The 25,978-nt window shown below is 36.1% G+C and overlaps 1 protein-coding gene across 1 annotated transcript in view; it reads right to left on the bottom strand.

The window, feature by feature from the left end:
* The window catches only part of LOC135196161 (heme-binding protein 2-like), a 59,531-nt gene that overhangs the window by 8,683 nt on the left and 24,870 nt on the right, over positions 1-25,978 (bottom strand). The window contains exons 2-3 of the mRNA XM_064222734.1: positions 12,844-12,932; positions 565-694 (exon numbers count right to left, since the gene is read on the bottom strand). Of these exons, the coding sequence (XP_064078804.1) occupies positions 565-694; positions 12,844-12,932 (219 nt within the window). The remainder of the gene's footprint in view (positions 1-564; positions 695-12,843; positions 12,933-25,978) is intronic.

Raw genomic sequence — 25,978 nt, 5'->3', positions numbered from 1 at the left:
GGGTACCGTTTACTGTGAGCCTTAACGGGGATTACTAAGGGTAAACGTTTTACTGGATCTTTAACACCACTCTTCTGTCTAACGGTGGGATTAAAGATTGTACTAAGTTTAATCGGTTTTTACTGTGACTCATTAACGGGATTGTACTAAGGTTAATGTTTTACTGTGATCCTTAACAGGATTGTACTTACGGGGTTAAACGTTTACTGTGAATCCTTAAAAGGGATTGTCCTAAGGTTAAAACGTTTACTGTGATCCTTAACGGGATTCGTACTAAGGTAAACGTTTTACGTGATCCTACGGGATGTACTAAGGGCCGTTAATATTTTTTTTTTACGGTTGATCCCCAACGGGACTGTACTAAACAGCCACTAAGGAGGATACATACCGGGTGAAAACCCTTGGAGGTCACTCTCTAGGAAAGATCCATTTTTCATAATAATGAAATATCAAAACATACTTCAAGAGAAAAAAATGCTAATGAGCATAGTTTTTTGCAATTACCAATAATTCTGAAGACTCAGAGTTGAATAATACATAGTGAGGAGTCGCCCCGATACTCACTGGGTTCATTCCGGCCTGATATGTAATTGAAGAGCTTTCTGAACATAGGGGAGATCAACTCGTTGTATTCCATCCCAGTCGCCGAAGTACAGACCCACTTCTTCGCTGGATACCGTCTTTCTTCGTAACCCTAAAGAGAGAATTGATTTGCATCAATAATTTTTCAATCAACGAAAGAAAAAACAAAAGGCATTTATTCTCATATCATCACCTTTCCTCTTTTAAGTTCTCATATTATTCTCATATCATCACCTTTCCTCTTTTAATTTTTTCAAAAGGTATTCTTTTTTTCGAAAGCACTAACCAAATTAAATTCAATGAGCGAGAAGAGGAAGTCACATAGAAGCCTCTGATATGGTGCACATTTGAAAACAATGTGCCTATATAGTTGACCATAATTAATTCTCTGTAATTTCAACAATATCATAATGATAACATTCTCATAATTATGACCACAGAAACGAAACGGGATTAAGGAGAACAAAAAGGGTACAATATGGCAGAAAATAACCGATACCTAAAACCTAACTGTCAAAACAGCGACTGAATGCCTGCATCTTTTGCTATTTTCCCATTTTCAAATAGTTTCACAAGTGTTCGATTCCTGGCACCCCCCCCCCCCTACCTCTCTCCAATTCTAAATCCTTATCAAATGGCACTGCTGTCATGCGCCTAAAATGATTTATATCAAGCCGAGTACAGGCTTCGTTCCCTTATTACTTTTTCGTTCAATCATTTTAGCAAGATTGAGATAATGGAAAAACTGAGGATTATGAAATATGTTGTTCTAAGGAGGCCTTAGTATGTTGACATTAGCAGTCGGACTTGATATTAACAAAATACAGATGCAGTGCGCAGAAAACATATGCTAGTCATTTCCTTCAGTCCTTTGTCACCAGCTACAAATTTCGAAACAAATTCCGTTAAATTTTGGTACCTATATTTAACTATCTTTTCAACAGACGAAACTAAGAGATAATTCAATAGCTTTCGAAATCTGCGCTATCATGTTCTGTTCTGAAGGGTTTGGGATACATTTCCTGAATTCTTAATTAAAATTAAATTTAAACACAAATACTTGTATGCTGACTAATTCTGTAACAAATGTTCACGTTGCACCAAACGCAGTATTTCATAATTCCGACAATACACAAAAAACTCCTTGTTCAGTTTATATTAATTTCCTGAACGCATCACTTAGAACCTTCTAATATTCACATAAAAGTTTTTTTTTTTTTTTTTTTTTTATTTTTTTTTTTTTTTTTTTTTTGCCAGACGTACCTTTTCTTAATATTGTTAACTCAAGAGAAAAAATCAGGTCTCTCCCCTTATAGGAAATCAACTTGAAACATAGTGAACAATTAAAATAAATAGAGACAGATCACCTTTGTTATATATATATAATATATATATATATATATATATATATATATATATATATATATAGAGAGAGAGAGAGAGAGAGAGAGAGAGAGAGAGAGAGAGAGAGAGAGAGAGAGAGAGAGAGAGAGAGAGAGAGAGAGAGAGAGAGAGAGAGAGAGAGAGAATGTTTCTTTCATCCACTAAAAGATCTCGACAATAATGCAAATACATTCTTAAGATAAAAACTGTTTGTCCCTCTGACACAACATAAAACAACAATGCGTGCACACCTTATCGTATGTCTACTAGTTTTGCTTTAGAGATTTGGAGTTAGTAAGTGAAATGCAGTAAGGGCAAACTCCACTGAATCCGATCACTTTCGTCGAATTACTTCCAACATCTGAAGTAGCGTTTATCTTTATAAGAGAATCCTGTGTAGCCTATTTGCTTTAGCAGAAATTGCTTCATTCTTGCAAAGGCAGATCGGAATTGAAGAGACCTTGCTTTTCGGGGCATCTTTCTCCCCATTTATTCCGGTTAGGTTTCGCACGCCCACGAATCTTGGTGTTTGCGGTTTCCCCGAAAGAAAATGTGCATAGTTTCATCCTTTTCCTATCACCAGAGTGCTCAACCATTTTCCTCGGACAGCGATTATGAAAATTTAGTTGATAGTAATGCTGCCTACTGGGATTCTCTAAGCGATTTGTAACGATGGGCTCCGCTAACCAGAACTTTTTATTATAGCTTGTAGTACTTTTACATTTTTCCTGATTATTTTCCGTAGTTTCAACATTCGCTCCTCTAAATATGTTTTATTAATTCATTACGTTATTTGTGCGCTCCTGTGTTATCCCCGAGACAACATTTGTCAATTTTCTTGAAATTAGGCTGTCACTGCTTTTGTAGCAAGGTTTTCCAAGGGCTTTAGGTCAAGTCCCCTATTTGAGAGCACACTAGCAAACTTTCCTAATCTGCTTTTTGCCTATATATCTATGCATTAGTTCTTATTCACGTTATTAGTACTTGTTAGTTGCATACATTAAGAGCTGCATTTGTTTAACAAATGTTTATGTTGTATTAATAATTTTCCCTTGGTCCTTTCCTTTATTTTTCACGTATGGATACTTTTCCTTAGGAGGTGTGCTCTCAAATTTCCTGGTTGGTTGACTTGTGCGACAACGATATACATCATCATCATCAACAAAAACAATAATGAAAAAAAAAAAAAAAATAAATAATAAATAAAATAATAATAATAATAATAATAATCATAATAATAATAATAATAATATAATAATAATAATAAATAATAATAAGACGGAAATAACATCTCTCCCATAGTAGGAAGTGCAATACGAAAAATGAAACCATAAACCACATAGCAAGTGAATGCCCGGCACTTGCACAGAACCAGTACAAAAAGAGGCATGATTCAGTGGCAAAAGCCTCCACTGGAGCCTGTGCAAGAAACATCAGCTACCTTGCAGTAATAAGTGGTACGAGCACCAACCTGAAGGAGTGATAGAAAACGATCAGGCAAAGATCCTCTGGGACTATGGTATCAGAACGGATAGGGTGATACGTGCAAACAGACCAGACGTGACGTTGATTGACAAAATCAAGAAGAAAAGTATCACTCATTGATGTCGCAATACCATGGGACACCAGAGTTGAAGAGAAAGAGAGGGAAAAAATGGTTATAAGTATCAAGATCTGAAAATAGAAATGAAGAAGGATATGGGATATGCCCATGGAAATCGTACCCATAATCATAGAGCACTAGGCACGATCCCAAGATCCTTGAAAAGGAATCTAGAAAAACTAGAGGCTGAAGTAGCTCCAGGACTCATGCAGAAGAGTGTGATCCTAGAAAGGCGGCACATAGTAAGAAAAGTTGATGGACTCCTAAGGAGGCAGGATTGCAACCGGAACCCCACACTATAAATACCACCCAGTCGAATTGGAGGACTAAAAAAAAAAAAAAAAAAAAAAAAAAAAAAAAAATAATAATAATAATAATAATAATACAGAAGATGGGTGCTGGGGTACCAACTCAAGAAAGGAGGCAACAGAATTAACCATGTGATGTTCATGGACGACATCAAGCTGTATGGTAAGAACATCATGGAAATAGATATCCTAATCCAGACTGTAAGAATTGTATCTGGGGGTACCAGGATGGAGTTTGGAATAGTAAAATGTGCCTTGGTCAACATACAAAAGGGCAAAGTAACAAGGACTGAAGTGATAAAGCTAACAGATGGGAACAGCATCAAACACCTAGACAGGATACAAATACCTGGGAATAATGGAGGGAGAGGACATAAAACACCAAGAGATGAAGGATACGATCAGGAAAGAATATATGCAGAAACTAAAGGCGATACTCAAGTCAAAACTCAGCGCCGGAAATATGATGAAAGCCATAAACACATGGGCAGTACCAGTAATCAGATACAGCGCAGGAGTAGTGGAGTGGACGAAGGCTGAGCTCCGCAGCATGGACCAGAAAACTAGGAAACACATAACAGTACACAAAGCACTACACCCAAGAGCAAATACAGACAGACTATACACAGCACGAAAGGAAGGGAGACGAGTGGCTAAGGAGTGCATGGAAAGAAGGACTGCTAAAAGTAGACGAAGACCCAGAAATATACAGACAGGACAATGACAAACAGAACAGAGGAATAGTACAACAAACCAATGCACGGACAGTACATGAGACAGACTAAAGAACTGGTCAGCAATGAAACATGGCAATGGCTACAAATGGGGAGAACTCAAGAAGGAAGCAGAAGGCATGCTAACTGAGGCACCACCCATATGCAGGAAGTGTAATAAGAAAAACGAGACCATAGACATCACAGCAAGCGAATGTCCGTCACTTGCACAGAACCAGTACAAAAGGAGGCACGATTCAGTAGCAAAAGCCCTCCACTGGAGCCTAGGCAAGAATAAGTGGCACGAACACCAACCAGCAAGAGTGATAGAAAGCGATCAAGCAAAGATCCTCTGGGACTATGGTATAAGGACAGATAGGGTGATACGTGCCAATAGACCAGACGTGCCATTGATTAACAAAATCAAGAAGAAAGTATCACTCATTGACGTCGCAATGCCATGGGACACCAGAGTAAAAGAGAAAGAGAGAGAAAAGATCGGTAAGAATCAGGACCTGAAAATAGAAATAAGAAGGATATGGGGTATGCCAGTGGAAATTGTGCCCATAATCATAAGAAGGCTAGGCACGATCCCAAGATCCCTGAAAAGGAACCTGAAAAAAACTAGATGTCAAAGTAGCTCCAAATCTCATGCAAAAGAGTGTGATCCTAGAAACAGAACACATAGTGGGAAAAGTGATGGACTCCTATGGAGGCAGGATGCAACCCGAAATCCCACACTATAAAACCTACCCAGTCGAATAGGATGACTGTGATGGGACAAAATAATAATAATAATAATAATAATAATAATAATAATAATAATAATAATAATAATAATAATAATAATAATAATTTTATTAAAAGTGATTGCAGCCTCAGCTGCATTAATTTTATAAAGGTTCTTCTCTATTTTTCTAATTGTTTTCTCATTGTTGCTTAAACTGGTGAGCAACGCACCGAAGGTTGACATATCTCAATTAGGTAATAGTAAAAAATTAATGCAGCAGAGGCAGCAATCACTTTTAATAAAACATGTTTAAAAGAGGGTTTAAGAATAATAATAATAATAATAATAATAATAATAATATTCGTCATCATCATTATCACTGGCTTCAATTTCGTGTGGCACAAAGAGCCCCTGTGAAATTCCGCCACTCATGTCTTTCCTGTGGTTTATCTGTCACAGATTTCCTCTCATCTCTGGAACCCACAGAAGCCCAGGTGACACTATCATGTTCAGGCCATCTCCATTTTGTATTTCATGTATACATATAGAAGTTCCATCATTTCCCATAAGGTATTATTTCCGACTCATAATATTCTTATTTAAGCTTTCTTCTCGAATCGGCAGAATCTTTTAGATATAGTTTCACCGCCTTACAATGATTCACGTTCATCTCGCAATCACAAATCGAAGTAGACTTTATGCATAATATTCCTGTTGTCTGTAGTGTCTTTTTATATGTCAGACTATTGGATTTTCAAATCTTTATTTACCCAGCCCACTGCTTGATTCAGACTCAAGAGAAACTGTTCTAGATATAATTGTTGCTAAATATTTGAAAGATTCAGCCTCGGTAACGCTTTCTTTATCTAATGATATAATTTTCATCCCTTTGCGCACAGACTGTCCCAATGACTTCGTTTTTTCTTAGAATTACTTTAATACCATCTCTCTACCTTTATGAAGAGTTTTATGAAAGAAGTTTCTTTTTAAATAATGATTAGGGCAGCATCATCTGCATATTCTAAGTCTGCCGTTACTCCAATGTAAACCACCTCTTCCTTCTCTTACCACTTTTTTCATCATGAAATCTACACGGGTAGCAAAAAGCGAGGTTGATAAAACATTCCATCGTGGGATCCCCCCTCCCCCCCTATTCACTGCAAATTCTTGGCAAGACCCCATCAACAATAACTTTGCTTCTACTTTACATATTTATTAGGAATATTGATGCTGGGCTCTCCATAATGTTGGTCTGTGGACGCTGTTAATTTATAACGCTAATAATACAAAACCTTGTCCATTATTATGCAGTTACGTGGGAATGTGGCACAGCACAGTATTTTCAGCAAAGTCTAAATTTATGATTATCCCCGTAGGAGAATAGTGCCTGTCAGTGCACGTCACTCGTCGCCGTGCGGACATCAAGTTTTTTTTTGCAGTCCCTTCAGCCCTTAGCTGCAACCCTTTCAGTCCTTTTATTGAACTTCCGTTTATATTCTCTTTCTTCCACCTTACTATCTTCCCTCTGATAACAATTATTCATATTGCAACTGCGAGGTCTTCCTCTTGTTACACACTTAAGACCTTTTTACTCCTCATATTTCCTTTACATTTCCATATTTATGATCATGAATAGCTCCGCTGACTGAACTCTGCGTAACTATAGTAAATTCACTTCAGCCGTGCATTTGATGTCTAGGCCAGTACCTTACGACGCTCCTGATTGGCTGTTGATAAGCCAATTACAGGGCTGGAAACTCAGTCTCTCTCTCTCGAGTTCACGTAAGCAGGATGTATGTTCCATCTCTCCAGAGGTATACGTCTTTCAGGAGAGGTGGAACATACATCCTGCCTATGTGAACTCTCGAGAGAGATAGAGTTTCCAGCTGTGTGACTGGCTTATCAACAGCCAAACAGGAGCGTCGTAAGGGACTGGCCTAGACATCATATGCACGATTGATGTGAATCTACTATAATTATGTAGTTGCTGGAAATAAATAATCGCTTTGCACCTAATAGAACATGCATTAAGCAATTTTATCCTCAAATTAAGAAGTGTCTCCAGATGGTAATTTACAAACATTAATTCAATTTTGTTGCTTTAGACAATTCCTAAATTATCATAGACGCATAATCTATTCCCTTATTTTCAGGACGGCCGTCAATTTATCGAAAGCTTGTTTTTCACGTCGTGGTAACCGATTTTTCCCACTACTACTACTACCACGAGAGAGAGAGAGAGAGAGAGAGAGAGAGAGAGAATGTCGCCATATACTTAATTAGGATTTTAATGAAGGCGTGCTCTTACCTTCAACACGAAGCGCAGCAAAGATTCAAAGACTGGAAGGACTTCGATCACAAGAAGCTACTTTTCGAGATTTTAGGCCTAGTGAGTAGCACCATTTATGTTTATTTCAAGTGCATTTTACTAATGGCAGCGCGTGAACGACATTTACTTTCATACTGAAAAATCCTCAATTCACATAAGTGCTTTCCAGTTGAGAGGGACCAAAATATCGGGCCACTGAGCGTTCATTTTCTTCTTTTGGAACCGCCTATCGCATTACTGCCTACGTATCATACCCAAAGATGCGCCAAATGACTTTTCTGAACCATGGAAACTACATGGCCGCAAACGATGGGTTACCTAGTCTAAAGGATATAATCACCGCCATGGATTGTCAGGCAAAAACACGTAAACCACAAATTAGGAGTTACTTAGTCTAAAGGATATAATCACCGCTATGTCAATCACAAATCAGGGGTTACCTAGTCTAAAGGATATAATCACTGCTATGTCAATCACAAATCAGGGGTTACCTAGTCTAAAGGATATAATCACTGCTATGTAAATCACAAATAAGGGGTTACCTAGTCTAAAGGATATAATCACTGATATGTAAATCCCAAATCAGGGGTTACCTAGTCTAAAGGATATAATCACTGCTATGTAAATCACAAATCAGGGGTTACCTAGTCTACAGGATATAATCATCGCTATGGATTGACAGGCAAAAGCATGTAAACCACAAATTAGGGGTTACCTAGCCTAAAGGATATAATCACCGCTATGGACCACATATTAGGGGTTACCTAGTCTAAAGGATATAATCACAGCGATGGATTGCCAGGCAAAAGCATGTAAACCACAAATTAGAAGCAATTTACCCACAGCTAAACCTTACATGGAAGGTATCGTGTGCAGAGCCCCATCAATAACGGCTGTCATTATGAATAACTCTTGCCAAGCGTACGTACTTATGCCGTCGTGTTTGATGAACGTCTATCCTATTGGAGGGCCTTTGCAAAGGCAAAGTCTCAACCTTGAACCTACGTATTTCATGGGCGCCAGCAGCATATTTTTCAAGAGGGGGCAAATTATATATATATATATATATATATATATATGATATATATATATTGACCTCCTCCCTCGTTAAAATAACTATTGACCTTCCCTTATAACTAGTGTCAGCGTTTGTGATGATTAACAATGTCCTGTAAATCTGCAGACTTCTAAGAGAACTTGAGCATCATATATATATATATATATATATATATTATATATATATATATATAGATATATATATATATATATATATATATATATATATATATATATATATTGCTACTTTCAAAAATGCATGTTTCCCCTCTTTGAAGTGTCATGTAGATTGTGTAACATTTTTTCAGATTCCTAGATAGCTTAGAATAGGATGTTTTAAGATGTGTGTTCAGATTTCGCATTACGTGTTGTAAAAGAATATGTATATAACGTAAAAAGAGAGAGATCTTTGTCTTTTGAAAGCTACGAATGTTTAACTTTTCTTTCAACACGTGTGATAGCGAGCGAGCTCGAATCTGCGTTGATATCAAAACATGCCAATCTTAATTGTCACTCAGCCTCCGTTTCGATCGGGTACGTGTCTTTCTTTTTTTTTAACAGGACTCGTCTTGTACGCGTATGTCTTTGTCAAGTCCCACGTGGGAATTGCACATTTTGTATGTGAGATTGCATCAGATTTCAGAACTTTCTGGAAGCTTTCGTACCAAGAACGTTTTTGACATCTGCCCTCTCCCGTTTCCGTAAAGGAAGAGATTTCATTCTATCTTAAGACCTCGAGGCAGTCAGATCTCTCTCTCTCTCTCTCTCTCTCTCTCTCTCTCTCTCTCTCTCTCTCTCTCTCTCTCTCTCTCGAAATCGTTGAGATTATATTAACGTAACGTAAATTGGTCATTCGTAACGTTTTAGAATTTCATATTTGATATTTCTTAGAGTTTATTTAGTGTTAAATAGTGTCTTTTGTGGAATCTGAACAACATTTCGTAACGGCGCCTTTTGGTTTTTGTTTGAAAAGTGTAATATACAAGCTGCAGCAAAAGAGAAAGAAGAAGTGGTATACCAAAAAGGTAAAGTGTGTTATATTTTTATTAGTTGCAACTAATAACGGATAGGAATTGTGTTTAACTAATAACTAAAAGTTAATGGGAAAAGTGTTTGGTTAACTAATAACTAATAACGGTTAGGTAATAACTAATAACTAATAATTGATAGGAACTGATAACAGATGTTTACGAAGGTTTGGTAAAAACTGTTGGTTACAGTGTTTTTGAGTGAAAAGAAAAAATTTACACTTTTTACACATTGCTGATTTTTTTTGTGTTTGTGTCTGTTCCATTGTTTGTGCACTTATTCATTTTCTTATTGAAGTATGTCTTTTATTTATATTTTCGTTTGCATTCACAATTTAATTGACTTAGTTATTTTCATTGCTTTATCATTACACATTTAAATTTAACACTTGTGAATTAATTTGCATTTACTTAGAATTCTTTTCAAGTTTTATTATTGTTTAGTACTTGTGAATTAATTTCTGATTTCAATTATTGCCTAACACTTTTGAATTTTGATTGAATTAATTTTCTTGAATTTTGTGATAAATTAATTTTGATTTAATTTTACTTAAATTAATTCAAGAATTAATTAAACTTTACTTTGTTTTTCAAGTAACAGTAATTTTCCCTGATATTGTGAATTTCACTTATAAATTTTGAATGTAATAATAAATTTTTGTATTTAAAATTTTTATAAGTGTTTTCTTTATCTTACACCAGTATAATTATATTTGATTATGACTATATTGATGATAGGTAGAAAAATAGAGTGGTAATTGATTTGCTTTCCTTCAATTTTGTTGAAGTGACTTAGAACAAGGGAAGTACTTAGACTTCTGAAATCAGGGAAATACTTAGAGTTTGAAAGTTGTAGATGGAGTGATGCCCTTTGATTAATTTAATTACTGTTACAAGATTACCTCACACCTGTTTGATGAACTTAGTCTGATTTTCTGCAATACTGGTAAGTGTTAAGGATCACTGTTGCCTTTAGAGTATTCAGTCGTTTAAACGTGTTATGAGGGTTCAGGTTTCTGGCTTTTTGTGAGGTAATGTTTGATGCATGGTAACCAGATACTTGGCACTTTGTAACAATATATATATATATATATATATATATCATATATATATATATATATATATATATATATATATATTATATATATATGATATATTTTAAATATTATATATATATATATATATATATATATATATATATATATATTATATATGCAGTGGAACTGTGATGCCAATTATTTAAGTGATAAAGAAAAAATCCAATGATACGTAGACTTTTTTTTTCATTAGTTCCATATACTATTCAGCTGAATTCAAATATTTCTGGAAAGAACGAAGCAGTTATGTACTGTGTACAAATATTTTACAAATACATAACGATACCTTTGATTTACTTAAATTGAAAGAATATATTGTAAAATGGAAGGGAAGCAAAGTGATGTAGTTAAATGTAATAAATGTAATATATATAATTTTTTTCCAGGATTTCAGGGGGGAGGGTTGGGGGGGGGCAAGTGGCCCCTCTTGCCCCTATGTGCGGGCGCCCACGACTGCATTGCTAAAAGATGAAAATCAAAGATGGGAGACGATTACTGCTCATCCAGAAAGGAGGAGTTTTGAGTAAATGCTTTGACTAGATGAAGGAAACTGAATCAGTTGATAACTATACTCGGTTTTTTTCCATCTGTCCACCCTCCTGTGGTGTTTGGGTATGGTAACACTGCGTCCTGGGCTTTAGATAGTTACATTCAGCTTACATTCAACAATAACAATATCCTATTTCGAATATTAACGGTGTAATTCGCATACAGTAAATTATTAAAACACTTTTCAGTTGCAAATGTACACCCAGATATCCTTTTATTTACCTAAAACTTACACATAGCGTAACTATCTAAAACCCGGGACGCAGTGTTACCATACGCAAACACCACAGGAGGGTGGACAGATGGAAAAAAACAGAGTATAGATGAGGATCGCCTTACACATGGAAGAAGAGGAAATACATCCTCGGTTACCACAGTGACTCTTAATTGGGGTTCGTATGCCTTACTATATATTAGTAATTACATTTGTCTTCCAAGGAAATAATCACATCGTGGTTTAGATAATGATGCTCGAGTTCTTTTAGGAGTCTGCAGATTTACAGGACATTGTTAATCACCACAAACGCTGACACGAGATATATATAAGGTCTCTATACTCTTGTTTTTTTCCATCTGCCACCCGCCTATGGTGTTTGCGTATGGTAACACTGCGTCCCCGGCTTTAGATAAAAGGATATCTAGGTGTAATGAAAAGTGTTTTAATAATTTACTGTATGCGAATTACACCGTTAATATTCGAAATAGGATATTGTTATAATTGTTGAATGTAAGCTGAATGTAACTATCTAAAGCCCGGGACGCAGTGTTACCGTACGCAAATACCACAGGCGGGTGGACAAATGAAAAAAAAAAAACAGAGTATAGTTATTTTAACGAGGGAAGGAGGTCTATGAGTACGGGCTATCTCTGTCCTGCTAAATGGGCAATGCATTACCAGTACAACTGCACTAAATTCAACCTGAATACTGTACAGAAATATAAATATCTCTGTCCCATGCAACACAAAATCCACACATTCTTCTTCAAACACAAATTTGTTCACAATGACGAGGTAATTGCGACGAGGGGCCCTTTTAAATATTAAATCTGACTTTACTCCCGAAGTAGTAGTAAAAAAAAACCAGTGCTTGAAAAATGGTTTTACATTAGCGGGAAAGGGGGTTGGGGTGGGGTGATTTTTCTTTCTGTTAATAAGTAGATTTTATACTGAGAACCAGCATGATTTATGAATAAAATGAATGAAAACTTAGCAACTGACTAGATAAACACCATAAAAATCAAGCGAGTAGGGAAACCACCGAATGTTGTAGTACCAACATATGACAGTTACAGTTCAGTATTTTATCCTAATTCTTTTTTTTTTTTTTATTGAAAGCCAAAACCATTGATGATGAAAACAAGGAAAGGAAAGGAAAGGCGAGTTGGAGATGGAGGAGGAATACCTTGACCTTCAGAAATATTTCCTAAAGTATTAAAAGAAAAGTTGTTCTCCGCGACGACTTACCCCTCGCTCCACCAGCACTACGTAGGGCGTCATCTCCACGTCTCCGAAAGCTGCCTTTATGCCTTTGATGATGCTGGACATTGTGTCAGCTGAAAAGGGCGAGAATGAAATACTTCAGGAAGCATACGGGACATTTTTACGAAAATAAGCTACATAAACCAGTTGAAATATACATGGTATCTATATATTACAGTTCAAATAATAAGTAAAAATTTATCATAGTAAAACGAAATGCCATTAGCATAAAGAGCAACAGCAATGCCCATATAATACCCCTGCTGCTGCCAAAAATTAGTTATTTTCAATACTTTTTCCAAGTCTGTTCAGAATAATGGGCCATTAACTTCGATAGCTCTATATATATATATATATATATATATATATATATATATATATGCTATATATATATATATATATATATATATATATATTATATATATATATATATATATTATATATATATATATATCGGTAATCAGCAGGGTCCATCAAAAGCATTATAAAATCCATGGTTTATTACAAAAAACGTTTCGCACAAACACAGAGCATCATCAGTCTATAAAATTAAAACATACCCATCAAATAATATTATAAATGACCGTAAAATTTAAATAAAAACAAAGAAATATATATAAAAACTTAAGAATTAACTTTGCTTTTAAAAAAAACAGTCACACGAATAATTGTGTCGATAGTAAAAGAGAGACCCAGTGCCTAACAACCTGTTAGAGTGGTCATTCCTCCTCCACTCAAACAGGTTGTTAGGCACTGGGTCTCCCCTTTACTATTGACACAATTCTTGTGACTAATTTTTTTTTAAGAATTAAGTTTTTATATATTCTTTATGTTTTTATTTAAATTTTACAGTCATTTATAATATTTTTAATGGTTATATTTTTATTTTACACACTGTTGATGCACTTACTTTATGTGCGAAACGTTTTTTGTAATAAACCATGGATTTTATAATGCTTTTGATGGACCCTGCTGATTACCGATACCACAGCTCATCTGGAAATTTATATATATAAAGTAAATGTTCGCAGGTGCGAGTCAAAATCTTGTAGTGTAGAGGAACAGAGGCAAGTAGGCAATCATCTTATGTCACTTCCCTTTAATTTAAAGAGGGTGATTCCTTACACCGACGCTTCCTCGCTACTCTTCGAAATAACAGCTAAATGCATTCCCTCGATCATTTCATCTTAGGCAGACTATACAGTACGGTGAAAAGATGAGAGGTATACAAATTTCTCCATAAAAAAAGGACTACTTTTTTAAATAAACCTTTCTGTTTTTTCGTCTCCAGAACTCCATCAGGTTGAGTCAAAAGTAATGCATAACGTTTTCGGCTTCACTGGTATTGACAAAAAAATAATTTGATTCAAGAAGGGGACAGTCACGTATTACAATTGATTTCTCAGTGAGACCTCAAGATATAATGTTGGCGTGACAAAATATTCAAGAAACATTATACATGTGTATATATGTATATGTAAATATATATACATATATATATATATATATATATATATGTGTGTGGGTGTGTGGTGTTACAATATATTTATATACATATACATATACACACACACACATAATATATAATATATAATGTTAAGTAGATGAGTGAATATTATATGAAGTAAATCAACTAATTTAGGTATAAATTATATATAAAAAGGATATCGAAATGAAAAATTAAGGAATCAAGGTAAATAATTTTAATAAGGTAAAACTGAAGATAACAAAAAATATATCCTAACAAGGTCAACAAAACTAATATATATATATATATATATATATATATATATATATATATATATATATATAATGTATGTGTGTGCGTGTAAAAAAATCCAGCTTATTTATGTATCACAAAACTTTGAGAATTTTATGTAATTTTGAATTGAAAAACTATTCTTATTTTTTGGGCAATAAGCCGTATTTACCTATCTTGAGGAGCCTCCAAAACAAACGAAAACAACAACAATGTTACGTTCACCTTTCACTGCTAAATTACAAAATAACCAATTTTACAGACAACTTGTACTTGCTTACTCGCTTCACGTACCTGGACGGAACTGAAGATTTTTGTAAATACCTTTTAAGCGTAACATAATGCAAGTAACTTGAAGAGGTTTTTTGCTTTCTTTCGTAGTAACATACATTTTCGCCAACACAGACAGCATTTGATATCATCGCGCTAAATGAAGACTATAATTCTATAAGAAGAAACATTTGGCACTGACATTTGGCTTTTGTGGTGTAAAAAGATTGATTGATTGTGAGTTATCTGGCGTCACAACTACCAGGGCCACCGACGCCGAATGGTATAAAAAGAAAACACCGTGAAAAATGACACGATACCTTCTGCTTAAGACTGGCATGAAATACCAGTTTATATAAACTTCAACCAACAGGTGCTATCAACACCATTAAATGTCAGTTGTGTATATGAATTCCCTATTATAAGTCATTTGGCAAAAGTGTGAAGTACATATACCTATGCGGTGAGAGAGAGAGAGAGAGAGAGAGAGAGAGAGAGAGAGAGAGAGAGAGAGAGAGAGAGAGAGAGCACTTACAATTTGCTGTGTCACGGTTGCATACACATTCACACCACAGAAACACACACACACACACACATATATATACATATATATATATATATATATATATATATATATATATATATATATATTATAACTTACAGTTTAGTCTAAACATTTTATACAGAATAATGCAGGAAACAATCGAAATTGTATCATCATATTTCTATTTTGAAAGATTATTTTCTGTATACGTAACGTAAGCAACTATGGGGTTATAATGGGTATCAAATACCCTACTAAAATACGCAATGAAAACAGGGGTAACCCTAGCGAAGGAGCCGTGATTTTTGCTGTATCAGAAATGATAGCATTACCATTATAATAACCGCCGGTGACTAGACTTATTTCATTATCAAACAGTAATTCTAGTTACCAACCACAGTCCGAGTACGCAGATAGCTCGCACTCTGGTGCAAACTGATAAATTTGTGTGGTCATATCCTATCTACTTCTCCCGGAGACTAGTCAGATAAAAATGTATGTGATGTTACCATGCCACGTCAGTTTAAAATCATCATATATAGCTTGACTTGAGTCGTTCTATAAATTAAGCCACGCACTGATCAAATCTAGTCACAACAAAGACGATAATACCTTTTTAAGGGTAAACACTGATTCACAGCCTTCAGAGCAAAGCTCAAATACTTTAAGGAATTGTTTAACACGATGCTTACAGTTCAGTATGACTAAGCACTGGGCCCAAATACAGCCATTTCCGGCATCCGCATCATCTCATTCTTCCAGATTCTAAAAATACGAGTATTATCTAGCTGATGAGAATTTCTGTGTACATCAGATGTACACAGAGGCATAATAAACCAATAACATTATAGATCAAAGAGATAACGATTCTGCTGTGACTGTTTCATGCAGAAATAAATATACATTTCCGAAGAATACATTGTTTAAAATGCGGCCGCTGCATAAACAGGGACCCTCATGGCAAAATATCGAAATAATAAGGTTGTGTAACTTGATTATGGGGAAGGCTATGGAAGAACATGATTTTACTTCTTTATTCGATAACTGTTAGCAAAATAGAAAACATTAGTACCACTTAGGCCTACTAAACTTTTGACACGGGGTCAAAGTCATCCCTGAATTTCTGAATTTATATATATATATATATATATATATATATATATATATATATATATATATATATATATATATATATATATATATATATACAGTATCGTAAAGGGAAGAGGCCAGACCAACATCTCGGGATGCAGAGGCAAAGTCATGTCCCCCGCATGTTAACAACAGGTTCATTGTGCCCACGTTTAACATCGCACGATGCATTTTCAAGGCAAGGCAATACATTAAAATTATGTACGTTTCCCTTGTCAGGGGATCACTCTAGAAAAATATTTAGCCTATTGAAATTTCAACCCCTATTGCATCAAGCATCCACAACTTCACAGGCGTGGCCACGTCAGCAGTTCGTCGACCAAAGCCTGCACCACAAACCTCTATCTTGCGAGCAATCTCTTTATGGACTTGAAAACTTATCTTATCCAATGTCTCCTGCAAATCCATCTAGACAGCACTTTTTTGGTGGTGTCCTTTTCTCCTTCTCCTAACACTTAAAGCTCTCCTCTTCAAATTATTTGACTAATATTCTCTCTACATGGCCACCCATTCCCCACCGGCGTCCCCCCACAAAAAAAAAAAAAAAAAAAAAAATCACCTAAGCTAACCTTTAAGTACTTCTGGGGTTCTCTACAGTTTTGTCCTATTCAAGTTACCCAAACATTTCATGCAATTTACGACATAGCAAATATCTTTTTAACTAACACATCTATAGGAGTCGACCGAACCATTCCAGCCTAAACTGACGAACCATAGCTCTATCGAATCTTTATCAATCCTTTGTTGTCCATTCGAGGAAATCTTATGTACTACATAAATGCCTTCACTGTACTCAGAAGCAGGGGGAGGATATAGCATGTTACATTCGAAGTTCTGGAAAAAGCGCAGTTAGAAATTTGGCAAGTTTGTAAAAAAATGACACACCAAGACCGCCTTCAGTATTGCGGAGTGGCGGGTCACAAATTCCCCAATGCATCGCGAGGTCATTTTCAGTGGGGGATAATGTCTGAACCCACTCTTCTCATTTCTGAACCTAAATTAAATCGAGAGCTATTCGAATCACACTTTCCAGTCACTGTATTCGGTTTCCGTATGTATGTTTCCCAATGTTTGAATTTACTCTTTCATTAAACTAGTGGCTTACCCTTCAAACCTTTTCTATGTCCATTTTTGAAATAATTGGCTTTTTCCTTTTAACTTTTCACTTTTGCTGCTTTCACACAGCTTTGTCATATACCCTTTTTAACCTGCTTTTCTTTCTTTAAATCCCATCATTCACTTTTCCAAGTAAACAAAGCAATGAGATACATATACTCTGTTTTTTTCCATCTGTCCATCCGCCTGTGGTGTTTTTGTATGGTAACACTGCGTCCCGGGCTTTAAATAGTTCCGCTTTGTGTAAGTTTTAGGTAAATAAAAGGATATCTGGGTGTACATTTGTAACTGAAAAGTGTTTTAATAAATTACTGTATGCGAATTACACCGTTAATATTCGAAATAGGATATTATTATTGTTGAATGTAAGCTGAATGTAACTATCTAAAGCCCGGGACGCAGTGTTACCATACGCAAACACCACAGGCGGAGGGACAGATGGAAAAAAACCGAGTATAGTATACGATTCTTAGAGCCACCTATTACTCTAACCCTCAAGCAAAAAAAAAAAATCTTTCTTCGTCCATATACACCTTTTGCACATTCTGGCCAACCACTCCATCATACTTTCATCTCTGTATCACAGTATCTTTAACCAGACGAATTACTGGTGCCTTTCCGTCTTCAACCTCTCCACGAGCTTCCTAATTTCAAAGGTTTTACAGATTTACACAGTCAATCTTACCTGAACATCATTCAGATCTGGTAGAAAAGTTAAGTATGTCTTAGTTTAACCAGACCACTGAGCCGATTAACAGCTCTCCTAGGGCTGGCCCGAAGGATTAGATATTTTCACGTGGCTAGGAACCAATTGGTTACCTAGCAACGGGACCTACAGCTTATTGTGGGATCCGAACCACATTGTATCGAGAAATGAATTTCTATCACCAGAAATAAATCCTCTGGTTCCGCGTTGGCCGAGCCGAGAATCGAACTTCGGACCACCGGATTGGTAGCCGAGCGCGAAATCCACTCGTCCAACGAGGAACCTAGATCTAGTAGAAAGGGATTCAGACAATGAAGATGAAGTTCAAAGAAAGGAAGGGAGAACGGAGGTGAAATAAAAAAAAAAAAAACCCACAAAAGTGGATGCAGCTAAAGGGGACGAGGGTACGCTGCAAACACCCCTTTAGTAATGCCTGCAGTGCGCCACGTGAGGTGCACCGATAGCACTAACCCCGTCCAGGAACGCACATAGTTACATCCTGTATTGAGTTGAGTTGAATTTAGAATTTAGGCCAAAGGCCAAGCACTGGGACCTCTGAGGTCATTCAGCGCTGAAATGGAAATTGACAGTAAAAGGTTTGAAAGGTGTAACAGGAGGAAACCCTCAAGTGTTAGGAGAGGGTGGAAAGTAAGATGAAGAAAAAGACTATGAAAGGAGGTACAGTGAAAGGAACGAAAGTGGTTGCAGGTAGGGGCCGAAGGCACGCTGCCAAGAACTTTAAGTAACGCCTACAGTGCACCGCATGAGGTCCACTGACGGCACTACCCCCCTACGGGAACGTCCTGTATGAAAGCAGGAGTATGAAAGCAAATCTATACTAAGCGTGAGTAAGGCTATTCCAAGGCACGTGTTCACACATGAGTGAATCGAGGTTTCAAGCAACCGTGCTTGCGCCTTAGGCTACCCTCTCGTGATACGGCGCTTTAGCACAAACGTCATGTATTGACAAGCACCAGGTTCGAAATCGGATAATATCACCAAGGAAGAATTTTGTAAGCAGCTGTCAATTATTCATATTTAATTCTTTTTCCATTTGATATAATATTATGTTTGCAATGTTAACCCATGTTTCTAGTAATTACATATACTGTTGTCATTAGTTTACTTTACCTTCACGCTTATCCTTTTAAAATGCATATGGCCGTGATTTTGTATGAACGCCTGCAAGCACAGATGATTGCTTGTTTGTATGGTGTTTTTACGTTGCATGAAACCAGTGGTTATTCTGCAATGGGACCAACGGCTTTACGTGACTTCCGAACAACGTCGAGAGTGATGAACTTCTATCACCAGATATACACATTTCTCACCCCTCAGTGGAATGTCCAAGAATCGAACTCGCGGCCAACGAGGTGGCACGCCAACACCATACCGACCACGCCACTGAGGCGCTTACAAGCACAGATGAAATGAGAGATGAGTATGTGGTGTAAGTGTATAGAGTAAAGGCCTTAGTGATCCATTTTCGATTAATTATGTTTTTGTATAAAAATGCTTTCCACTGAAAGCTCCTAAAACCCGCAAAACGAAATGTATAATTAATGCAATCTTTTGTAAGTCAGATTGGAACTCACATACTTTTCACAATGGCTGGGACACATGGGTTGCTGTTCTTCGCTTTCTTTTAACTGTTCCACTCTACATGGTGATGTCTGAACCTAGATAAAGTTTATGAAACAGGTGATGAATATGATGAGTAGAGAGGGTTGAAGGTGAAGGTCCTCTGCTGACAGTGAATGTTCACGAAGAAAGAGAAATGTGATCCAAGAGAGTGACTATGGTAGATTCATATCAACTGTGCAAGTGACGTCTAGGCTCGTCTCTTACGACGCTCCTGATTGGGTGTTGATAAGCCAATCACAGGGCTGGAAGCTCTTAGTCTCTCTCGAGAATTCACAAAGGCAGGATGTATATTCCACCTCTCCTGAGAGTTTCTAGCCCTGTGATTGGCTTATTAACATCCGATCAGGAGCGTCGTAAGGGACTGGCCTAGACATCAGATGCACGGTTGATGTGAATCTACTATAGTTCAGTATGAGGGTAGGTCAGACAGCAATGTGTTGTGTCTTCGTTCACGTGTGTTAAGTGTCTTTGTGGATGAAGTGGTTCCAGAAATAAGAAAAATGGCTGAGGATGCAGATGTATTCAGTTGTGGAATAAGAAAAGGGTTAAGCATAAAGTGCTGATTGGCAGATCTTAGCGAATATGGAAAGAGTCGCACGTGCACAAGCAACAAGTCATTCATAACTAGCCAAGTATTCCTACCAAACAGCTATCATAGCGGAGATGAGTTGTTATCAAATCTAAGTACAGTGCACGAACTCCACAGGCACATGTAAAGCAGAAACCCTATCAACTTACATCTCTCTCGACAGCCGAGTGGTCGAAGTCACTGTTTATCGTGGTTAGTAAACCAAGCATCGTTTCGAATCCCGGCCAGTGCAGGAGCACTTAGCGATTTAAATTTCCCTTGAGTGTAACTTATTCCCAAGGTATAAAGATTTCGACATTCAATGATATTTATGGCTTAGTGTTTGTGATATATATATATATATATATATATATATATATATATATATATATATATATATAAATATGTAGATATATTTATGTGTGTGTGTACACATATGCATACATACATGATTTCGACATTCAATGATATTTATGGCTTAATGTTTGTGATATATATATATATATATATATAGTATATATATATATATATATATACATATATATATATATATATATATATACATATATTGTATTTATGTGTGTGTACACATATGCATACTTATATATATATATATATATATATATATATATATATATATATATATACGTACATTAACTATCACTTACACAATTGTTCTGTGCATTAATACAATTACTAACAGGACTCCATTGAAACTGGATGGTATCAAGCGGAGATATTTATCTAAGAAGAAGTTACCTTTCCTAAACTAACAGTCCTTATTGTAAAGTAATTGACAATGAGGACTCTTAGTTCAAGAAAGTTAGTAACTTTTTCTTTTAATAATTATCTTCGCTTGATATCATCCAATTTCAATGAGGTCCTTGTTAGTAATAATATATATTATATATATATATATATATATAAGGGTGTAACAAGAGTTTATGCAAATATTTCGGTAAATGAAAGAGAACGTCATTCTAAGCAGAAAATTACTATAGACATAAGCATTTTAAGGCTTCATTTTTTGGCGAAGCAAATTTTTTTAAATAACTTGTTTTCCTTAAATGCTGCTCTCAGCCAGCATGGCGTACGCGATGTCTGAGTAGTCTGGGATAAGTTTGTTTTTGTTTGTTTGTTTGTATGGTGCTTTTACGTTGCATGGAACCAGTGGTTATCCAGCAACGGGACCAACGGCTTTATACGTGACTTCCGAACCACGTCGAGAGTGAACTTCTATCACCAGAAATACACATCTCTCGCGCCTCAATGGAATGGCCGAGAATCGAACCCGCAACCACCGAGGTGGGACTCCAACACCATACCAACCATGCCACTGAGGCGCTACAGTCTGGGATAAGGGGTGGGGAGTTGAAGTGCATGAGGCAACTGGATTGCTAGTCTTTTAAGTATGAGTTTTTTCTCACAGGTTTTTGAAAAATGTAACATTACAGTCCCTTCAATGAGTAAATCACCTGTGAACAGACTTAACTGTAATCTAATGTTAATGATTAGCCTTACATATCCAAGAAAGTAGTGTAAGTATCATGATGACGAGGGAGGGAATGGAGGTAGGGAGGTTACAGCACTTTGAACATCGTTAGCTTTTGTACCTATTTCGATTCCTGCTTGATTATACGTGTTCTACCTTTTTCTGGCAAGACCCAAGAAAGAGAATTTTCCATAATGTTTCCATGTTTTTCATCTTACAGATACGAAAGCGTTTTCTTTAGTGTGTTTTTCACTTTGGCTGGTGTATGGAGAATACTTTTGACGGAGAACAAGAGATTTTTTCAGATAAGTTTTAAATTTTTTATCTGTGTTTAATGAATAGGTTTATCTTTGATGGAGGGGAGATTCCATTCGGCTTGCTTTTCTTTCCTTTATCAGATTCAAGTGAATACCATTGACGGAGAGGGAAGAGGTTTCAATGATACGTGCATTTTCCCCCTGTATTCGGTATCTAAGGAATATATTTGATTTGGAGGTATTTTAGTCACATGGGCCTAATCACCGAATTCCTTTTTATACAACAAAGGAGTTCATTGTTGCAAAACCCATAAATAAACATCATGTCTGCATATTCCACATTACTGGAACGGTAAGGCATTGTCTCCCGTTTCTTATTCACAAAATTAATAAGAAATCGGATCACCTGAAGAAAAGCGACCCCAACACACGCTGGGGTCGCTTTTCTTCAGGTGGAAAATATTGGGGTTGCTTTTCTTGAGGTGATGAATTAACAGGGGTTACAGTAAGGCCGTGGCGGACCGGCGCTTCGCGCCTTATCCGTTTATTTAAAGATTTTTGGCAAGCTCGGTATGTTCTGGCAAGAGGTAATGTTGCCACAGGGGTTACAGTAGGTTTGATTATTTTTGGGTCACCTGAAGATTGGACACTTCAACAAGCAGGGGTCGTTTATCAACAGGTGGAAAATAATGGGGTTGCTTTTCTTCAGGAGGAAAATATTAGGGTCGATTTTCTTCAGGAGAGGTATTAGGGGTCGCTATTCTTCAGGTGATCCAAGAAATCTGACAATTGTAACCCGAACACACTCTTGGCGGAAAAAGCAAGGCTATTTAGAGTAACTAATGAAGTGAGTGACCAGCTCCAACCCCCTCCCCATAGCCGTGTGTACTCCGACATCCCGTGCCCGCCATCTTACTTGGTCATTTAATGATAAACATTATTTTAGATATTCACCTCACCGACAAATGACGACTTAAAATGCATATGTTTATAAAAAATGTTCTGCTCAGAATGACTTTTTCTTTCATTTCCCTAAATATTTGCATTAAACTCATGTTACACCCTGTGTATATATATATATATATAATATATATAAATTATATATATATATATTAGAATATATATACGTATATATATATATAAGATATATAATATATATATATGTAGTATATATATATTTATAGTACATATAATATATATATATATAACATTATATATAATATATTATACAATAATATATAATTATGTATCGTATTTATATATATATATATATTATATATATATATATAATATAGTATATATAGTAATTATAATTATACGATATATATATATATATATTAATATTATATAATATTATATATATAATGTATATATATAATTAATTTATATTACAATATATATTTATTATCAAGTATATATATATATATATATATATATATATATATAGATATAAATAATATATATATACCACACACGATAACTTATATAATATTTTATATATCATATATATATATATATATAGTATATATATATATATATATATATATATATATATATATATATATATATATATATATATATATATATATATATATATATATAATAATATAGCCCTCACACTATATACACACACACACACACACACACACATATATATATATATATATATATATATATATATATATATATATATATATACGTGTGTGTGTATGTGCGAGTTAGCTGCAGAAGAGATTGAGTGGGACTACCAACCAGGTTTTAGCCGTAAATTTTGGGAGGAGGCTACTAACTCACTGTCCTCTGCAATCCAGGTGTAATAAATGGTACCTTGTTCACTGCACTTTGGTGTTAGAAAAGCATTGTACTGCTTAGCCACATCCATGAATAGAATGACTCCTTCGGCTGGTGAGGTAATTGTCATAACCATTAAAATTTAGGCAGACTTCTATGTATGTATGTATGTGAGTATATATGAGAGAGAGAGAGAGAGAGAGAGAGAGAGAGAGAGAGAGAGAGAGAGAGAGAGAGCCTATTTCAGATCACAACCCCCAAACCAAACGAACGTCAAGGTCACTCCCTTTGTGCAACCGGATTCGCTAAACTACGATGCCATTGAAAGGATTCGCTAAACTACGATGCCATTGAAAACGATCATGCGAACTGGCCACTGTAAAAGCCTCCAACAACAGGGAGGATTTCGACTAGAATGAGCTGCTAAACTTGGAAGTGGCTCATTAGAAAAGCTGGTTCTTCTTTGTTCTACTATTATCTACCTAATCTTGCTGAATCATTCAACAGTTAATCCGTCGATGACTACAACAGCCGACGGGTCACGCGAAACACTTACAAATATAGAATCCTAGCTCCCAATGACGTAGTATTTCGATGGTGGCAGTTTTAGAATTGTCTAGTTAGATATTTCGATCTTTCTTCGATAATGACCCCAAACAAAGTTCAGGTGTCATTATCTAGCACTGATAGCTACTTCTTAGCATCATTATCTTTATGATATCTACAGTCTTTTGTTTATGATTTTACGGTCATCCCCAACAGGATTGTACTAAACACACCACAAGGGTGGATACATATCGGGTCAAAACATTGGGGGACGCTAGGAAGAATCCGATTTCCATTTTATAAATTTTATAAATAAAGCGCGGTGTGTAACCACGCCTCCGGAGGATCGTACTTGTAGCAAATAAAAGAAAATGTTAAACCACAAGCGTCTAAATTTATAAGGCATTTCAACTGCTCAAGACATTCATCATCTTTCGTGAGGGGTGACTAGCAAAAGAGGTCTGACAAATGGCAAATGACAGAAAACGAATAAATTTCCTTCATAAAATTATAGGATTGAGTATTGTATTGTTGGGATACAATGTGAGAAAATGCCAATCAAACTCAAAGTCAAGATCTATAGAGCAGTGATAAGACCAGTGTTAATGTATGGAGCACAAACATGGGCTCTTAAGTAGAAAAGAGGAGGTAAAGCTTGAGAGAACAGAAATGAGAATCCTGAGGTGGATTATGGGAAGATCGCTGCTTGAGAGATTGGAAAATGATGAAATAAGAAGGGCAGGCTTAGTAAAGATTACAGAGATGATAAGAGAGTCACGATTGAGATGGTATGGGCATGTGTTGAGGATGGACGACGAAGAGAGTGAAGAGTGCTTGGGAGGAACCTGTTAGAGGAAGAAGATCGAGAAGGAGACAGAGAATTAGATGGCGAGATAAAGTTAAGGAAGGTATGGAGATAAGAAGTTTGGTGGAGGATGATGCCTTTGATAGAATGCAGTGGAGAGAGCGCACCATGAAACTGGCCCCTTAATGTAGGAATAACGGTGGGAAAGAAGAAGAAGAGGAGGAGGAGTTGGGACACCATGTGAAGTTCCAGCACTGATGTTTTAGTATAATTGGACTGGGAAAATTTATGACAATTTTAATGTAATGACATTAAATGTTTTGGGAAACAATTTCCAGAATTTTGTCCACGAAAAAAAGTAGAATGACAAGGGTAGTAATTGTGTTCAGCTATTTGAACGAAAGGCTCTGTTCTGAAGAAGAACTGGAATGCAGACTACCACGCTACAGCCTGGGTGGACTACTTTCTGC

This window comes from Macrobrachium nipponense, chromosome 17, assembly GCF_015104395.2.
Source record: "Macrobrachium nipponense isolate FS-2020 chromosome 17, ASM1510439v2, whole genome shotgun sequence".
NCBI classification, from domain to species: Eukaryota; Metazoa; Arthropoda; class Malacostraca; order Decapoda; family Palaemonidae; genus Macrobrachium; species Macrobrachium nipponense.
The sequence above is the reverse complement of the archived record's forward strand: the minus strand, read 5'-3'. Positions and strand labels throughout refer to the sequence as shown.